The sequence below is a fragment of the Dermochelys coriacea genome, chromosome 6 (assembly GCF_009764565.3).
Source record: "Dermochelys coriacea isolate rDerCor1 chromosome 6, rDerCor1.pri.v4, whole genome shotgun sequence".
Classification (NCBI taxonomy): domain Eukaryota; kingdom Metazoa; phylum Chordata; order Testudines; family Dermochelyidae; genus Dermochelys; species Dermochelys coriacea.
In genome coordinates this window covers 18864202-18884898 of record NC_050073.1, presented here as the reverse complement: position 1 = coordinate 18884898, position 20697 = coordinate 18864202, and the positions used below count along the sequence as shown (strand labels likewise).

Below are 20697 nucleotides of genomic sequence, written 5' to 3'. Positions count from 1 at the left end.
AGCCTTGCAGTGACTTTGGCAGTAAAAATGACTACATAAGGTGCAGGGCAATGGAGGATCTGGTGCTTGAAATTCCAATGTTAATCTTAACTCTCCCTTCTCCCACTTATCTTTCCCTTCCTGATGGGAGAATCCTACTAGTTGTCACATGAAAAACTTACGTGTCCCCTGTTCTGTATATTAATAATGCTATAGGATGGGATTTTCAAAAGTGCCTAAGTGACTTAAGAGCACAAATCCCACTGAAAGTCAACAAGATTGTTCCTGAAGTCACATAGGCACTTTTAAAAACCACACCTATGGTTTTTATTGTAACTGATATAATCTGCTATCACTCTCCCAGCCTGCCACAGATGCAGAGGGACTTCAGGCTCATTTTCATAGAATCATAGAATATCAGGGTTGGAAGGGACCTCAGGAGGTCATCTAGTCCAACCCCCTGCTCAAAGCAGGACCAATCCCCAATTAAATCATTTTTCAGAAGTGTGCATGGTTTCAGGGGTCTGATGCCTATAAGTGTAGGGTGCATGTAGAAAAGGTGATCTGATCTCTAGCCTTTGTCTGGAATATGTGGTCTCCAGTAAGTCTGGGTTAAAGAATGAAAAATGAATAGATTGGGTATCTGGGCCATGGTGAGATGATAGACTGGAGATGGGGAGTGAAGGTTTGTGTGCTACAGAAAGCACCAGATACCAGGAGAGTGGGGAGAGCCTCATCTCCAGTCTCTAGGGCCAGTGAAAAGTTTTCCTTTGTTCATATTTAGAAAGATGCCTTAATACTTTTCATTGTTGTTGTATTTCAGCTGTAGGAAAATGTTCAGCAGACCAAATCTATAAGGAATGTGGTTCTCCATGTGTTAAAACCTGTTCCAACCCAGAGTACAGCTGTTCAAGTTACTGTACATATGGTTGCTTCTGCCCAGAAGGTAAAGAATTACTATAAAACTAGTATTGATTTCATCATAAATCATTCCTGCAATTAGTTTTGGCACATATCCAGCAGACAAAAATTGTCCATTTAATTAATACACCACATCATGGTATCGGACACTGTGCTGCTGGAAGTGCCATTTCTCAGATGAGATATAAAACTGAGGTCTTGACCCCTTGGGGTCATTAAAGATCTCTTGGCACTTTTTGCAAGAATAGAGAAGTAACACCCCCATTCTGGCCAATATGGGATAATTATACCCTGCCTACTTTATGTTCCCCCCTATAGTTTAAATTGGATTGGATAGAATTAACTTGTTGTGCTAATCTCTTATGTAGTATTGCCATGCGCTGTTAGACAGTTGCCATCCAGAAGTGGCTGCATTTCATTGGTGAATAGAGAGACTGAACTTTGTTATGCAGAGTTTGTAAAATCCTGAGGCATACTTCAGGTTGAACTGTTGTACAAAAATTTAGTTTATTACCATTTTGGGGCATTTCCTGAAATTTCAGTAATAAAATGTAAAGCTAATTCATTCCCATTAAGTGCTCAAAATCTGTTATTCTTTATATAGACTTAATCTCATTCTAAATAAGGGAGCTAAAATTTAGCAGATATGGAAAAACACACGGTACACAACTCCTCTGAGTCTGGACAAAAGGCTGTGCTGAAATGCAACTCTCTGAAATGTTGCCTCTGCGAGACACAGGGCACATAATACAACAGTTCTGAGAAGCTAAGTGGTAGCTAAGTCTCTGAAAATGTCTATCTACCTAATTTGTTTGCTTCTCTCGATAGGCACTGTTCTTGATGACATCTCAAAAAATCGAACATGTATTCCCATTGACCAGTGCCCATGTACACTGAATGGGGAGAAATATGATCCTGGCGTTACCATGAAAGCAACATGCAGGAGCTGGTGCGTGGTGGCAGGTTTCTTTGAAAAATGTGGAAAGCATCCTGGCCAAGTGGCTGGAAAATTTGACATAATTGTGGCCCAGATTTTCAGAGGACAGACACAAATGTGTTTACATCATCTGTACACAAATCTGTTTTGAACACTCAGGACCCTACATCTGCAATTGCTGATAGAGTAATGTATGCCTAAATTCTTGATCTATGTGTACAAAAGCAAACGTGGCCTTATTCTGTGCAAATTTACAATAACTATCACCAGAGTTATCACTAATTGTCAACTTTGCTGGCAATATGAGCAGAGAGGCTTTGAAGCACTGAATGGGCCATGGAGACTAACCTCCCCTTTCACCACTAGAAATGGTTCCCCTAGGTTAGTGTTTTAATAATTTCGTGTTGCAATGTGGAGAATATTGCTCTACTGTTTTCCATGCTGCATCTGTTCTGTGGATAAAGAAAGGAATTTGGTCTCCAGTGCAACACTTTTCATCATTGATTTATTTATGATTTACATGGCTGATGGAGACCCAAGCCGTACAAGGTATCAAGGGATTCACTGACCACAGTGAGGCCTCCTGCTGGCCATACTGGAGATTAACTCTGCCAGCTCACGCTTTCCCTCTGCTGGTGTCTTCTCCCATTGTCTCATTCTGGAGCCCCACTCTAAACCTCAGGAACTGCAGCTTCCTCTTCGTGTCTTAGCTCTCCAGCTAGGTCACTAAGGTCCTCCCCCTTCTGGGGAACAGTCCATCAGCAGTCCTAGGCAGTCTTCCCCTACAGCTACCCAGTTGTATGCCACACCCTTGGTGGCTGGTAGCAGAACTTGGGCCTGCCCTCTTCTCCGGGTTCCAGTTCAGGAACCCTCAGCTCAGCCGTTCTCGGCTTCCTCCCTCTGCCCTCACTGCTCCTTTCCTAGCCTTCTTCTTACCCTCTGGCTCCCCCTCTCCCTGGGTATACCAGCTCCACCAACCCTCCTCCCTCTTCCCAGGGAGTGACTGCTGACTGCTTTTCCCAGCCTTTCTCAGCAGCCCTATCTGTAGCCCATTACCTGACTTTATAGGCCCTGCCTGTTCCTTTCACTCAACTACCTGCTCCCTGGCTCCCCCTCTAGGTGCAACCTGTGGAGCTAACTGGCCTACTCAGCCACCTTAACCCCTTCCAGTCTTGTGTGAGGTAGACTCCCCATCACACAAGGGTCTCATCAGGTACAGATTGAGATAAATAGTGTCTACTAATATATTTAGCAAGTGATAATGCAAAACACAAAAAATTCACAGAGGGAAAGAAATATATACATATTAATATATATATATTTCCTTAATAAGTTATTGAACATTTAGAGCCGAAAAAAAAAAGAAAGAATTCAGGAGCTAATGGAAATGAAAGTTTAGAACATGTAAGGTACTATATCATGTTGGCTACTCATTGTGGCATACATCAACCACTATCCAAGTTGATCAGTTCAGTCATCTTCAGATTTCCACAGTGGAAGAGCCTGAGGCTGTCAACTTCAAGGTATTGCTACACAAAGATATGACCACAGACATGCTGTTGTAAGGCAATCAAAAAACAACAAAAACCACAGATCGTGGGACCAAATCCTGCTAGACTGGTAATAGTCATTTAAGGCGCATTATTGTTTTCTCCAGTAAATGTACAATGGGTCAGTGGAACTGCAATGAACTACCCTGCCCAGGAAGATGTTCCCTGGAGGGAGGCTCCTTTGTCACCACATTTGATTCCAGGTCATACCGGTTCCATGGAGTCTGCACATATATCCTCATGAAGGTAAGCTGCAGAGATCATGAACTACACAAGATCAACAGAAGGGAAGTGTCATAATTACTATCTACCTTTATTCCCGTCCCCACCCCCCATATAAACTAAAATCTTCCAATGACCTCCATTTATCCCACATATCATACGTGATGCCAAGTAGCAATTTGGTGTTGAAAAAGCTGGCAAGTGTTTTGCATTGGTGCATAATGTAATGTCAGAAAACCCCAAAACTCCTAGCATTAGGAAATGATACTATGCACAATTGGCTTTGGGATAATTAGTTAACTTTATAACACACTATAATCATTATAAGGATGGTATTTTTGGTTTCTGTTTGTTCCAAGGTGATAAATAAGCTGATGGCATCTTCTACCTGTCTGACGCTAGGGCAGTCCTGTAAGTAAATACCTTGTACCTGTGACAATTGCTGGTAAACCTTATGATGGATTCTGAATGACAAAGTTTCCATTTTGTAATTATGTTTACTTGCAGGTTGGAGCCATTGAGTATAAACCGCTGAGACATGTTATCAAATAACTACAATAAAGATTTCATTTTACATCTTTATAATCTGACCCTTTGGACCTGGAAGTGATGTTGGAAGTAAATTTAACAAAGAACCTCTGTGTGTTCTATCTGAGACAACCATGATGGTTGAAGCTCTCAGGGATTGTTGTCTCAGATAGATCACACAGAGGTTCTTTGTTAAATTTACTTCCAACATCACTTCCAGGTCCAAAGGGTCAGATTATAAAGATGTAAAATGAAATCTTTATTGTAGTTATTTGATAACATGTCTCAACGGTTTATACACACTGGCTCCAACCTGCAAGTAAACATAATTACAAAATGGAAACTTTGTCATTCAGAATCCATCATAAGGTTTAATAGCAAATGCCACAGTATTTACTTACAGGACTGCCCTAGCCTCAGACAGGTAGAGGATGCCATCAGCTTATTCATCACCTTGGAACAAACAGAAACCTGAAATGAAATTTCCCCTGGAACAGACATTGAGTATCTGCCCTAGAAAGGGCTGCCACTTGTTAGAGGAAAAAATACTATTCATAGTTTAGTTGAAGTCTTGCTGAGAAGGGGAGATTTTGTTAAAGGAGCAGAAATACGCAGCAATTGGCCACCAAGGATTCAAACAGCTTAAATTGTCTCTGGCATTTGTATCACCAGTAAATTCTCTTAGTAACTAATAAAGGGCACAAACGGCAAAATTCAAAAACCCAAAATCCAAGGATCACCAAAATAGGTTTCCTTGATGCAAATGCTGATAAGAAGGTATTGGGGCATGAACAGGTACACAGGAAACCCATTTTTTTGCATTTCACCCCATACATTACTATGGCCATCATTCACTAACAGGGACATCCTAGTATCTGAGACACCACAATATTTCCCTATACATAGAAAGGGATAAAACTGCAGTATCTAAGATATTACTTGCTGGTAACAGTTGAAAAGTGTTGACTTTTTAATGCAGTTATTTTAAATATTCATGCCTAAGTGTCAGTTTTTTAGCATTTAAGTAACATGTTGAAATCCTGCATTAAAGGAACTTACACTTGAAAACAGAGCCCGCCATATTCTCTTTTAGAGAGAGGTTGGAGAGACCAGGCTGTCCCCAGTGTTAGTTTACTTTGAGAAATGTGCTGTGATACAAGAACGGTTACTCGGTAGAAATAAAATGTTAAAGATACATTGGAAATGCACGACAGAATACCTTCTTCATCCATTGCTTCAAGTTCACTTACACTTTGGGAGAATGAGAAGGGTTACAAGAAACCTTATATGGATGCCACCAAAAAGTGCAATGTCAGGGTAAAACAGTAAGAACAATACAAGATTCTGTGGTGATAAATGGATTTGGGGTATAGCTTATTTTTTCCCGAACATAACCATGCTTTTTTGTTTTCCTTCAGAGTCCCAGCCTTCCATACAATGGAACCCTGATGGCTGTGTATGATAAATCTGGTTACTCTCATTCTGAAACATCATTGACTGCTATAATTTATCTTTCTGCAAAGGTAAGAGTGCAGTACACAAGTTCTGTGCAACATTCCAGTAGCCAGTCTATCAAAGTTAATATTCAGAGGCATTGCAGGTGTCATCATATGAAAATCTGGGGAAAGGGGGAAAATAGTTGCTTCAAATGGAAGTGTATTCCATAATGGAAAGGTAACAACTTCAGAGAGATGTGTGATGTCACATCAGTTCAGCAAGTTAGGGGTGCTGAACATAGAGTGACCAGTTTTACAAAGTGAAAAATCAGAACAGGGTGGCAGGATGTCTGCTAGGAAAAGAATTAATGAATCTTTTCTCACTAAATATAATGATGACAGTAATAGTTGATTAAAATAAAGATAATAGAAATACCAACTCTCTCCCACTCTGTAGGTACACTGGATTGCCTGCAGGTCTCAGGTAGTAAGAAGCACTTGGCCTTCAGCCCAGCTATGCAGTAATGACTCAATTAATGTCCAGATTGAGACATTTTTTAATCATGAAGATTAATTGAGAAAAGAAGCCTGATAACAGTCATAAAATAAGTTAAGGGCTGTTACAAAGAGGATTCTGATCTATTGTTCTCCATGTCCATACAGGATAGGACAAGCACTAATCATCTTAATCTGCAGTAAGCGAGATTAAGGTTAGATATTAGGAGAAACTTTAACTACAAGGATAGTTAAGTACTGGAATAGTTTACCAAGGGAGGTTGTGAAATCCCTGTTACTGGAGATTTTTAAGAATGGGTTGGACCAAAACCTGTCAGGGATACCTAGGTATCCTTAATCCTACCTCCATGTGAAGGGATGGACTAAATGACCTCTCAACGTCCCTTCCATCCCTACATTTCTATGATTCTATGACTCTGTGCCCTCTTCTTCACAGGACAAAATTGTGATTTCTCAAAATGAACTTCTCACTGATGATGATGAACTCAAGTGGCTACCTTATAGATCAGGTAAAGAACAAGGGAGAACATGGAATGTGCTAGATTGGATTAGACCGGGGTGGGCAAACTTTTTGGCCTGAGGGCCACATCGGGGTTGCAAAACTGAATGGAGTGCCGGGTAGGGAAGGCTGTGCCTCCACAAACAGCCTGGCCCCTGCCCCCTATCCGCCCCCTTCCACTTCCTGCCCCCTGACTGCCCCCCTCAGAACCCCCAACCCATCCAATCCCCCTGCTCCTTGTCCCCTAACCACCACCCCCCCGGGACCCCACCCCTATCCAACTACTGCCACTCCCTGTCCCCTGACTGCCCCGACCCCTATCCACACCCCCATCCCTAACCGCCCCCCGGGACCCCACCCTCTGTCCAACCCCCCTGCTCCCTTTCCCCTTACTGCCCCAACCGCTATCCACATCCCACCCCCTGACAAGCCCCCCTGGACTCCCATGCCTATCCAACCCCCCCCATTCCCAGTCCCCTGACTGCCCCCCCAGAACCTCTGCCTCCTGCTCCCTGTCCCCTGACTGCCCCCCAGGATCCTCTGCCCCTTATGCAACCCCCCTGCTCCCTTACCACGCAACTCAGAGTGGCAGGAGCTCACAGTCACGCTGCCGCGCTAACCAGCAGGAGTGGTGGGGCAGAGCACTGGTGGCGCAGCGATCTGAGGCTGCGGGGGAGAGGGGACAGCAGGGGAGGGGCCAGGAGCTAGCCTCCCCGACCAGGAGCTCAGGGGCTGGGCAAGACAGTTCCGCGGGCCACATCTGGCCTGTGGGCCGTAGTTTGCCCACCTCTGGATTTCATTCATCTGATCCAACATCCTTTCTCCCAAAATTGCTAATAGCAGCTGTTTCAAGAGAAGGTGAAAAATCCATAATGCAGTTACCCAAATGTGCAGTGGCACATATGAAGGCAACATATATGCATAAGCAGAGTTTTAAAATAAATAGATAAATCTAAGTAATTATTTTAAATGATCTAATTTATTTTAGGTGACATCACCATTTTCAAACAGTCCTCCACCCACATTCAAATGTATACCACCTTTGGACTGGAGCTAATAGTTCAAACTCAGCCAGTGTTTCAGGTCTATATAAAAGTTGGACTTCTCTTCAAAGGCAGAACCCTAGGTAAGAAATCCAGTCTACTCCATATTTCATTATGAAGGAGGGAGGTGGTGAAATTATGTCTTTTAATAGCCATTGTATAATGGATAAACTCTTCCTATGATTCTAAAAAGCTACAATGCAAAGCTATTGTGTGTTGATAAGAGCTCTTTTCCAGCAACCTGAACAAAAGCAATTGATAGAATTTGAAGTGGCACAGACTAGGCGTGATATCCACACTTTTTTGGAATAACATTGATTTCCCAACCTATCTTCTACAAGGTGTGCTTTGTAAAAAGCAAGAGTGCCTGTGAAATTCTGCCTTGTTCAACATGTACTTTACTACACATCAAATGAGTCAGGGCACCTATATAGCCCAACCTAATTCACTGTGCATTTTAGAAGATTGCGTGGATTATTTAAGAACCCAATGGCTCTCTTGATCAATGGGCACCAGAGGGGATACATGTATTTACTGTGCAGCAGATATAGCCAAGAATACATATTCTGCACAAATTTTTGTTTAGAATGCTGTAAGCAGTGCCAAATAATTGCATGTGCAGAAAGAGCAATTTCTTCAAGCTCTCAAAACTCAGCCAAATCAAAGTCAACTTTTACAGGAACACTCAATTCCAGTTCTCAGTGAGGGCTATTTTCCATGCCACGTTCTAACTTTCTATACCTAATTTCTTTAATGTTAGAGCCATTCAAAAAAAGTCACAATAACTTTTTTCAGTTGGAATTGGGAGAGTATTTTCTCCCTTTCTTTTTATTTTTAAAAAGAACTGAATTATTTTTCTCCAAAAAACTTTCCATACAAATTCACCTGAAGAAAATGAACAGACTTGGTGAATTTTAACTTACTAAGTGAAACAGACAAAGTTATGAGTGATTGAAAAACAGTTTTATAACAGAAATGCTTAACCCATTTAATCTATAGTACTCATTACCACTTCAGTTATAATTACCGATACATTTTATTATTACTATATAGCAAAGACATATCATCATTAGTTTATAAATGTTCCCTGTTTTTCATTATGAAGAACATCCCTTGTGTTCCCCATGTGATCAGGGTTGTGTGGCAATTACAATGGAGACACTACAGACGACTTCATGACCAGCATGGATATTATTGAAGGAACAGCAGCCCTGTTTGTGGACTCCTGGAGATCAGGGAACTGTCATCCTGCTGCAGAGAGGGACACAGATCCTTGCTCTATGAGTCAATTGAACAGTAAGTCGAATGCCCTGACCTATCAGATCACCCTAATTGGCTTCCTCTTTCTGAATGATTACCATAAGCTCATCCACAAGGGAACAAAGGGTCTAAGAGAGAAGAAGAGGACTGTACATCACTGATTCCTTCATCTATAGGAAGATGTAGATCTCTAGAATATACTTGTATAAGCCAATCTATGATGAGATCGCTCTCTAAAGATCTGACTATGGGTTTGAAGTAGCCTTGATAAGTTGGAGAAGTTCCTATTGATACTCCAACTGATATCCTGAAGTCGTTTGAGATCTTAGTCTCTGACTTTCCAATTCTGTAACTGAAAACCAGTATTACCTTCTCAATGAATTAAATAAGACAGACACAGACACCTCCTTATCTCTTATTCTTGACATCTCTATTGCTTAATGTCCATGACTGTTTCTCTCATTTAGAAATGTCTGCCGAGACCCATTGCTCCATTCTTACGAAGAAGGGCACGGTGTTTGAGAAATGCCATTCTGTGGTGAATCCTGCTCCTTTTTACAAGGTAGGAGCTTCTGCTAAGGTCTTGAGGTGAGGCAGTGAGAAGCACTACATTGTGTCGAACCACAAGAGGGACTTAGGACCAAGAATCATTCAAAAACATCTCTCCCCTAGCCAGACGAGGTCTGGTATGATCACAGACTGCTATCTCCCGAGTCACTAGGAAGGAGAGGATACGTTTTTTCCTCACACAGCTAATTGATTGAGTATTTTCCAAGAAACTTCCCCAAATGATCATCATCAAGGTTACTGAGCCTTTTTGAGCATAGTTTTCCTATCTATAAAATAGAGATAATGGTACCTACATTCAGCTTTGTGGAGCATTTTGAAATCTAAGGATGAAAAGCACTGTATAAGTACTAAGTATATTTTACTTACATCAGCCACTCAGACAGATATGTTCATTTTCAATTGTTACGTGTAATCTATAAAATGCATTATTTTCCATGATTTATTTCTGAGCATGCTGATGACTTCTAAACATCTGATCTAACAGAATACTCTGTGTTTGTTTTCAGAGATGCATCTACCAAGCCTGTAACTATGAGGAGACCTTTCCTTATATTTGTTCTGCCATGGGATCTTATGCAAGAATCTGTGCTTCAATGGGGCTGATCCTTGTAAACTGGAGGGACACTGTAGACAACTGCAGTAAGTGACCCAAACTAGCTCTTAAAAGTTTGTAATCAGATGCATATATGTATATCATTGCTGCTACCTAGAAAACTCAGAAAAACATACTTCCATTTGGAAAATTTCAGTGTTTGATATGGAACAAAATTGGGCTTTGCTGTCCTCTCCTGGGTTAAGACCAGTTCCACTTCTAAAATTCTCTCTAAGCTGCTGAAATATCATTAAGTATCATGGAGTAGTTTGGGGCACAAAAAAATCATTTTTGTGGGTAATTCTACAGAATTCGCATTTTAGGAGTGGTTTGATTTCCTAAGGAATATAAATGCAAAATACCCAAAAAAGTAGGATGTTCTCTGAACTTTATCACCAACTCCCATGGAAGAAGCACAAAGATCGCTAAAGCTACTCATGAAACTATGAGTGCTTTGACACACACACCCCCATAGTCATCATCCTTTGGTATCGTCCAGAGGGTCAGTTGATTTTCCATCTGGGGGAAATCCTGCAGATCCTGAGGTTTTTTACAAGGATGACGTGCAGAGCCTACTCTACTCCCAGATACCCTCCTGCTCCTCGCAGCAAAGCTCAATAACAAGCCATGCTTTGATTGGCTGTACATTCTGAGAGAGGGAAGCAAGAGAAAGCAGTTAACACTGAAACTGTTGGCATTATATAATTCAGCACCTTCCCCTGGCTCCAGCACCCCTTTAAGGGGAGATCAGGGAAATGAAGTGTAACTCCCACTCTTGTCTTCATTTTACAGCCATTTCCTGTACTGGCAATCAGACATTTAGCTACCACACTGAAGCCTGTGATAGAACGTGTCTGTCACTTTCCGACCAAACCCTGGAATGTTATCCTACTGACATCCCTATTGATGGCTGCAACTGTCCTAAAGGTACCTACTTGAACCACAGAAGTGAATGTGTGCGTAAATCCATGTGTCACTGCTACCTGGAAGATAAGAGGTTCATCCTGCCTGACCAGTCAACTATAATTGGTGGCATTACCTGGTAAGTTTGTGAGTTAAAAGAAATGAACATACTGCAAAGGGAGGGCATTTGTTCATATGTTTGGTTTTGTCAAACTGCAGAGATTTTTTTTACAATAGTCCTGTTGCCCCCCCCCCTTTTTTTGCTTCTTTATAAAAGAAAGGGGGGTCCAAAAGTTTTTTTTTAATTATTTGGTTCTTTTACGTTGGAAATATTAGGCACATATTAAATCTAGAAAAGGAGTAGATATTCCTCTGTTCCTCTGATATTCTTGTTAACTACTGGAATTAGCCTACCTTGCTTGTCACCATGAAAGGTTTTCCTCCTTTCCCCCGCCTGCTGCTGGTGATGGCTTATCTTAAGTGATCACTCTCCTTACAGTGTGTATGATAAACCCATTGTTTCATGTTCTCTGTGTGTGTATATAAATCTCTCCTCTGTTTTTTCCACCAAATGCATCCGATGAAGTGAGCTGTAGCTCACGAAAGCTTATGCTCTAATAAATTTGTTAGTCTCTAAGGTGCCACAAGTACTCCTTTTCTTTTTGCGAATACAGACTAACACGGCTGCTACTCTGAAACATATTAAATCTAGTCTTCCCTGGAAATGTTGGAGAAGCACTAAGAGGTATAACAATTATGCTGCTAGGTGCTGTGCCAACACATAAACATGATCCGTGCCTCAAATTGCATACACCACTGACAATGCTGGTTATATTGTTGCAGTCCAAAGAGTAAGCAGAGGCAAGTTGACTTGTATTCCATTTTGAAGGAACTGAGAGGTGCAAGAGGCATAGTTGGAATGTTTGCCTCTTGGAAAAGGATGAAGTCATTTGACTTCAATGAAAACATTGTTTTCTTAGGAGGGTATCGCATTCAAAGAGGAAAAATTAAAACCATAAAACAGCTTTAATTGTCCCATTTAGTAAGGGATGTACACTGAAATACTCTTTTCTTTTCTAGCTATTGTATTAATGGAAAGCTGAGTTGCACTGGCAAACCTCAGGACCCTGCAGGTATGCATTTGGCTACAGTTTACCTTCACCTTCAAAAGCATTATTTTCCCCATGTTGCGGAATTATCCTTTCATAACTTTCGGTTCCTCTCTTTTTTTCCCCCACTAGAAAACTGCAAGCCTCCTAAAAAATATGTGTCATGTTCACAGAATTCAGAGAACAAATATGGAGCCTCCTGTTCCCCTACCTGTCAGATGCTGGCCACTGGAATTGAATGTGTGAGTTCCACATCTTTATGATCATATCTCGGTGATGGAAACACACTGTGAGAGGAAGGGTGGAGCAGTGGTTGCCTGGAACTTGGGAAGACCCACATTCAATTCCTTGCTCTGTCAAAAGCCTTGGGCAAGTCTCCTTGTGCCAGATTTTTAAAGATATTTAGATGCCTAGTGGAATTTTCAAAAGCATCTAGAAGCCTAACACCCATTAAGATCAATTAGTTTTGAAAAATCACACAAGGCACCTAAATACCTTAAAAAATCTTGCCCTTAATCTCTTTTTCTCAGTTCCTCATCTGTAAAATGGGACAATAGTAGTTGCCTAAGTCACAGAAGTGTTGTGAGGATAAAAACATTTCAGATATGTATTCTGATACCGCTGTAATTGAGGCCATATAAGAATTAATAAATAATAGTGAGAGTGAATTTTCATGAAAATTGCAATACTTACTTAATAAACTGCCCTGTATATTTCCAAGCCAAACAATAAAACATTATATATCAAGATATAGATCATTTTTTTAAAATGTCAAGTGCACCAAATGTTGACTAATTACAGGAAAAGAGTTACAAATCACAGTATATATCGATATTCATACATAACGATATATATATTTCATAGTGTAATAACGGTTTCTTAGTAAATAAAGAAACAGAGCAATTAGAAGAATTATAATGTAAGAGACTTCTGGGCTGGAAAGAAACATACATTATTCTTCATTTATCGGAGCAGCTGGTACCCATGAAATACAACTTTTTTCAAGAAGTCCCCAAAAAGCTTATGCATCAGACACTGGCTATATTTTACAACTGCAGTAAAATTAGTATAACAGGGCATTAACTTGCACAAGTAAAAGTGATTTAAGTAATATCATAGGCTGACTCTTGGCACCAAATAAATAATGCAAAGCAAAACTGAAGGGAGGCTATAGGTCAATAAAAACAAAATGTTTCAATCCATTCTCCTTACATTCCTTTCCTTCATGCATCATTTTTTATGACTGATGTTGCAATTTCTTGATCTTTCCCAGGTACCCACTAGGTGTGAATCAGGCTGTGTCTGCACTGATGGGCTATATGAGAATCTTGACGGAATGTGTGTACCACCTGATGAGTGTCCCTGTGAATATGGTGGCATCTCTTATAAAAAAGGGGAAGAAATCCACACCGAATGCAAAACCTGGTAAGAATCTACAAGTTTTCTCTTTGCTAGTTATTTATTTGTCTGGGCTGTACAAGCATACAGTGCAACAGTATGGTTGCAAGGAGAAGAAGAATAGGTAGCAGTTGAGGGTCAGCGCTAAAGGAATTCTGCCATAATGATAAAGCGTAGAAGTGATAAAACCATGGATAACTGTGATAATGTCTGTATCTAAGAGAAAAGGTCATGCTCTGCTGGTCAGCCACAAAAAGGATAAGGCTAAAATGACAATTGCTGCTGTCTGCACATCCAGAAGCAGTGGGGGTCCAATAGCGCCCTCGAACTATAAGCCATACTAGAAATGTATATCAATTACACCACAATTGAAGGTGCAAGCACAATTCTCCTCCCTTTTTCTAGATAGATCAACTGACGAATCAATATTACTTCCATCTTTTCTAGCTACATTCTCAATCAGCAGTTGCTACCATTTCCAGTTCCACACCCATAGGTGCTGGAACTAGGGGTGCAGGGAGGCGCTGCACCACCCCCTGACTTGAAGTGGTTTCCATTATATATAGCGTTTACAATTTGGTTCACTGGCTCTCAGCACCCCCATTATAAAAATTGTTCCAGTACCCCGTCCACACCTTCTCATTAAAATAACCAAAGGGACATCAACATCTGCTTTAGTGACAAGAAGAGCTGTTTACTCAAAGCAATGTAACCTGTAATGCCTCATGTTTTCTTTTTTAAAGTTAATTAAATGGAAAAATATACTTAAAATTTCATCTTTAGCATGCATTAATTTTCACAAAAGTCAGGAAATTTGAAGTTATAGTTCCCATATTAATCATAATTTGCCAATGAAGTTAATACAGAATATACAAAATGGGTGTATGCAGAGGAGATGAGTTAAAGCTGCATGCCCTTGAAATCTTCGTAACAAGAATTTTCTTCTCACCACTAGCACTTGTACAAGAGGCAAATGGAAATGTGTTCAGAAATCTAGATGCTCCTCAACATGTACCCTCTATGGAGAAGGACATGTCACCACTTTTGATGGACAGCGCTTTGTGTTTGATGGCAACTGCGAATACATACTAGCTACGGTAACATCTGTGCTAGTGCTTCTTAAGGCAGTGTTCTAATTGCCAAGAAATGGCTTGATTTATGAACTCTGACATATTTAGGGCTCATTTCAAGACCTCAACTCAAAACCCTTTACACTCACACACACACACACACACACACACACACACAACCTCCCCCCCAAAAAAAACCACCACCAACCAAACATAATCCCAACATTTTATATGAAATTACAAAAGACACTAAGAAGATTTCCTAACATACTTGAGTGCCTGTGGATGATCTACCCACATAGCCATATTACACCAGCTAGACAGTGTTTTCTAGTGAAGTGATGTAATTCTTACAACCAAATCAGCAGTCTGATCATTGGAACTTCTAAGAATAACACCATGGAAGGGTGCAGTACCCTACTGACTCCCTCCTGTCCCCCTGCAAAAATGGGGTTTCTGAGATGGATAAAATGCCCAAGCTGCCACAAGCCATTGAATACCCCAGAAGCTGAGGGATGCAAGTATACAAATTCCACTGAAATTATTTCACTGATATCTGATAACTGGATTTGAAGCTAGTCAGAGATGGAATTATAGCATGCTACAAAGTGAATGGGGACATTGTGTGAGGCTGGCCTGTTTTGCTGAGAGGCAAATTCCATGAAATGATAGTTCAAGCTCATTGATTCTTCTTGTTCACCCTGCTACTTTGAACTCTCAAATGGTTACACAATTCTGTTTCTCTCCTTTAGGATGGTTGCCGTATGAACAGCTCTCACTCCACCTTTAAAATTGTGACCGAGAATGTCATCTGTGGGAAATCAGGGGTCACCTGCTCCAGGTCCATCAAGATCCACCTTGGGGTAAGCTCATGTTGCTGTTATCCATCCAGGTCGGCCCTCATATCAGTGTAGGAGTCTACAGTCAAGTCTTATAGGGCAGTCTACTTGGCAATCTAGAGCTTTGGAGCAGAGTTTAACACATCGTCTCAGTTTGAAATCCCTATCTCAGTCTTTCACTCCCCAAAGTTGTGGCCTGTCTAAAAACCATGAGAGTAAAGCCTTGGATTTTACCCTCATACTGGAGAATCCTGCAATGGAAGAGTATCAACCATATTGCCAGAGCCACACACTGAAGCCAAGAAGGCAGTTGTGTGAAATTAAAGAAGACTCATCATGGTCAGGATATGAATCCTAAAAAATCCCTCTAATCCAGCTAGTGGGCTTTGGCTCCAATTGCCTCTACTTCCTCTACTAGCTCACTGTTGGTGCAGATATAAACTAGAAAAAGTGATTATTCTTATTTTCTCTGTTACCTAAGAACTTCCATCCTCCCATGTAAGTTTTTGGTTCTTAGTCCTGAGGGAGCCAAAAGTACATCAATATCAGATTATCTCAGAGTCAAGCTTCAATAGCAAACCAAACGTGGACCACAGACTGTTGAGATTTTGACCAGGGAACTATCATTAATACAGTACACACTTGCCACCTGTTTAATTAGCAATAGCAAAGGCAAAAAGCCAATGCTTTAACTGAAGAAGCTAGTAGCTTCTTTTGCACATAACTCATAAATACTTGCTCCAGAGGAACACTATTATTGGTCCAAAAGCAACTGTTATTGTGCACCAGGAAAGATGTAAAAGTACAAGCGTGCATGAAAGGTAAAACTGGTCAACTGAATATTAGTTACCATCTCTCCATGTAACTTTGCATCTACTCATTTTAAATCATGGAAATAAAACTCCTTCAGCCTGCTGCACACAGATAAAATAAGTGTGATGGCAGTGGTATATACAACAAAACAGTCCATTACAAAGTGCTGTTGCACCCTACACTGACCATGAAACATGGTGGGTTTGTTTCATGTTCATCAAAACTTGCATATTCATAGAACAAATCCAGGCAGCTCGGGGCAGGCTAGGTTTTACTTTGGTGTGGGATTGGTGCAGATGGAAGAAGAGAATAATGTTTTGGCATCATGCACTGCTTTGCTTTCTTAGATAAGCATAACATAGGCTACATCTACACCTCAAGAAATTATGTTGAGAGATAGACACTCTGGGCACGTCTACACTTAAAACACTGCATTGGCACAGCTGCACTAATGCAGCTGCACTGCTATGGTGCTTTAATGAAGATGCTCTATACCCAGGAGAGAGCTTTCCCATCAGTGCAGATAATCCACCTCCGTGAGAGGCTGTAGCTCTGTCTAGGGGATAAGCTCTCTGACTGACTTAGCGCTGTCTACATGGGGGGTTAGGTCAGTACAACTACATCGCTCAGGGTTTATACTGATATAGATCTGTAGTGTAGACCAGACTTCAGGCAGAGATGCTCATCATCTAAGGACTGTGACTCAGCTGACAAAAATAATTCTCCAAGATCTAACCACAATCAATCAGTTCAGAAAAACAGAGAAATGACAATCTGTAGCACGCCCTTTAGTGATTCCTGGTAATGTTACGAAGACAGAAAGGGACATACTGAGAGATATAACTTACAGGCCAATTTGCTTTCAGAATATGACACTTACACTGGCAGAGGGAACCTACTTTGTATATGGGGACAATCCTCTGACACAATTCCACGTGAAAAAGAATGCCCTTCACCTGATGTTCGATATCATTATCCCAGGAAAATACAACATGACTCTTATCTGGAACAAGCACATGAATATTTTCATCAAGATCTTCAGAGAAGCACAGGTAATTCAAAGTAACTTCCTAATAAACTTTCCTTAACTTTCTTAGTTAAATACATTTACCCCCACATTCAAATCAAACTGCACATGAGATGGCAATTGTAACAACTTTCTACAGCAGCAGGGGTCTCCTAGGAAGGCCTCTCATAAATCCCATCCCTCCTAGAGCAGCAGAGATCTTCACTGGATGCTGCTTATTAGCTGCTTACCCAACTTCACAACAACATGAATCTTTGACTGATAGCTCATATATTGTCCAAATGACAACACATCCTTTCATCCTCCAGAAGGGCAGGGAAATTTGTACAGGGCATTTGAATTTATTTTGACCTCATAAAGGTGCAAATTATATCTCTATGTATGAACACTATTGAGGAAGAACTCCACTGTTTCCTTACATTGTTCATTTAATGAGAAAGGCTGTACAAACAAAAAACTAACAGTATGTGGCACAGTATTTACAGATTGCAATCATGGATCAGAAACAGGAAGTAGTGCAGATAACAGAAAGAGAATTCAGACAATTGGTTGTAATTAGCAAATAGGGGGCAACCTAATATTAATGCTTTCATTTCTTCATTTAGGATCACCTCTGCGGTTTGTGTGGGAATTACAATGGGAACATGAGAGATGACTTTGAAACCCGAAGCAAATACGTGGCAGCAAATGAACTGGAGTTTGTAAATTCTTGGAAGGAAAATCCTATGTGTGGGGATGTGTTCTTTATAGTTGATCCCTGTAGCAAGAACCCTTATCGTAAAGCTTGGGCAGAGAGGAAGTGTTCCATCATCAACAGCCAGGTCTTTGCTCCATGTCACAGTAAGGTAAGCAAGTTTTTGACCTTCTTTACACATAGTCTACAGTATTCCAAAGGATGATCCCCTCACACTTCAATATTTACCTTCCTCCTCCCCAAGATGCATTAATGCCACATGCATGAAATGTATTTTTGCACCTGCTTCACTTTAATATTTTGTACTTCCTGTTTGTAAATGGTCTTCAAGAAGCGAGCTCAAATGAGAAATGTGAACAGTGTTCATGTGTGTCCGTGCAGGGTATGAAACTGCTGAACTTAGGTGCCTCTATTTGAGCTGATTTGTTTTGCTGCCTAATCACATGGAAACTATATAGCTGTTGAAGTATACATATGGATCTAGAGATTTCCTTCAAAATGTCATAATTTTCTATTAATATTTTGCAGTGCCTAAGTTTGAATTGGAATTGTGTTATTGGTGTGCTTATTTTACTACACAACAACTAGAGGAATAATTCATACTCTCATTTAGCAGAGCAGATTGTGTTCTGAATGTTCTCCCTTTACCCTGAGCTAACATCTATAGTTTAGCCCAGCTAGAAACAGGAAAGAAACTTTATTGACCAATGCACAGGTACAAGAGAATCCTGATTAACTAATTTATTCCTTCTCTCTCAACCCAAGGTATACCGCATGCCTTATTATGATGCCTGTGTCCGAGACTCCTGTGGGTGTGACAATGGAGGAGACTGCGAATGCATGTGTAATGCCATTGCAGTGTATGCCAAGGCATGCTTAGATGTAGGTGTCTGCATTGACTGGAGAGCCCCAGAGTTCTGTCGTAAGTTTCTTGAACACCTTTAAAAAACGACACATGATTTTTATTACGAGCTTTTGTTTTCAATTCATTTTACACTTTGACCAACTGTAAAGGAACATATTATTATAGGATTAAAGTACATTGATGGGGCAGCATGGGGGATTGCTTGTGCAGCCATTTCCCATGTTGTATCTGTGCTCTCAATAAATGGATGACTTCATCCTCTAGTGCTCATAACTTTGCACATTTCGTCAGCATTAATCTCACCAGAAACACATTACCGTGTCGTGAAGAAATGAGGGAGAAAAATCTACAGTCACAAATAATAATCTTGCAATATATTTTCCCTGTTGCTACTGCAGAACTGACAGCCAACTGGCCAGTAGAGGGAACACAGTATTGTAAAAAAACAAACAAACAAACAAAACCTGTTTTCATAGTTGTGATGAAATCATCTTTGTGCGATTGCAAGGAAATAACAGAGAAAGCTGTGTTGGCTGGGGATCCATAAAGCAAGAAAAATTATCAATGGTTGCTATATAGCAGAAATGTTATGCACAGGCTTCACAGAGTATTATAAACAAACCTTTAAAGCTGTAGTTCTTCATAGCTTCCATTTAACACATCAATATATTATACATTGCAAATATCTAAATGCCTGTATCTGCCCCTTTTCTTATGAAAGGAGGAAATTAACTCACACCTCACTAGAACACAGATTCAAATCAGTTCACCCACAGAGAAGGATGGAGGGCTTACATCGAATCACCAAGTACTGTTGAGTCGCTTTCTTCTTCCTATTCTGAATCCTTTAAGGAATTACATTCCATAAATTGAAAAATTCAACCTTTTATTCTGTTTTTGCTTTTTTCAGCTGTCTATTGTGACTACTTCAACACACACCAAAAGTCAGGCAGTGAGGGCACCTACAGCTATAATTACTGGGATGAACAAAATTGCACCTGGCATTACCGACCTTGTAATTGCCCACAACAAAACTACAAATATGTCAACATTGAAGGTAATGATTTCACAATTTCTGGGTTAGCTGCACTTTTGACCATCCTCCCACCCTAAGTCTTCCTCGAGGACACCCACTTATGGTTTCAAGCTCCTAGCCATCATGCTTCTCAGGCAGAGATCCATGCCTCTCTCCCTCCAGACTGTGGGTTTAGGCTTGCAGTCCCTCTCCACTTAACTGAGATTTCCCCAGCAGGTTGGACCCGGGTCCAGTACCTGTGGTTAACCTTTCTCCAGGGGCTACAGCAGTATATACCAGTTACCACTAAGCCTCACAAAAACTAAATACATGTATTCTTAGGGTAAAAGCATTACAGAGAAAACACATACAAACAATAAAAGTTCCTATATGCATGCTAAAAACTTCTCAGAGGTCACCCATCAGCCTTATAGGGTCCTAGTAAGCCAAAGTTCTTCCAATTCTTCCACAAGGGTCCTGTCCATTTGCTGAATCAGAAGGCGGCCCTATGTTAGTTTAAACCCAGTTTAAACCCAGAAGTCCATTCTTTGTCTGGTGGTCTCTTGAAAACCCAGTTTGAACCAGTATATGCAAGCTGACTTTGGTGTGACACCTCTCCAGAGGTGTTTACAACCTGAGTGATTCACCTTAATCACATCTCACTGGCTTTGGTTCCTGGAGGAGCTGTGGTAACCTCCCCACCTGGAGTTGCATACAATGCGTGGCCTATAGTGTTATATAAACCATTCATTAATTTAATACAATATGGTCCCCAAAGATATTGCATGTGGTTGTAATATCTGTCACAATAACTTTATAAAGCTGAAAATAATAACACAATAGTTATTTTTTACTGTATTAACCAGTGGTTAAGACAATGATGTTTCATTAGCATAATTCTTGGAGCAGTG

General features: G+C 40.6%; 1 protein-coding gene across 1 annotated transcript in view; it reads left to right on the top strand.

The window, feature by feature from the left end:
• The window catches only part of MUC6 (mucin 6, oligomeric mucus/gel-forming), a 52777-nt gene that overhangs the window by 24763 nt on the left and 7317 nt on the right, over positions 1-20697 (top strand). The window contains exons 10-28 of the mRNA XM_043516365.1: positions 803-925; positions 1729-1849; positions 3495-3633; positions 5556-5660; positions 6526-6598; positions 7577-7714; positions 8766-8927; positions 9359-9453; positions 9968-10100; positions 10846-11095; positions 12037-12089; positions 12198-12307; positions 13339-13490; positions 14419-14560; positions 15286-15396; positions 17052-17237; positions 17818-18057; positions 18672-18828; positions 19682-19828. Coding sequence (XP_043372300.1) covers positions 803-925; positions 1729-1849; positions 3495-3633; positions 5556-5660; positions 6526-6598; positions 7577-7714; positions 8766-8927; positions 9359-9453; positions 9968-10100; positions 10846-11095; positions 12037-12089; positions 12198-12307; positions 13339-13490; positions 14419-14560; positions 15286-15396; positions 17052-17237; positions 17818-18057; positions 18672-18828; positions 19682-19828 — 2637 coding nt within the window. The remainder of the gene's footprint in view (positions 1-802; positions 926-1728; positions 1850-3494; positions 3634-5555; positions 5661-6525; positions 6599-7576; positions 7715-8765; positions 8928-9358; positions 9454-9967; positions 10101-10845; positions 11096-12036; positions 12090-12197; positions 12308-13338; positions 13491-14418; positions 14561-15285; positions 15397-17051; positions 17238-17817; positions 18058-18671; positions 18829-19681; positions 19829-20697) is intronic.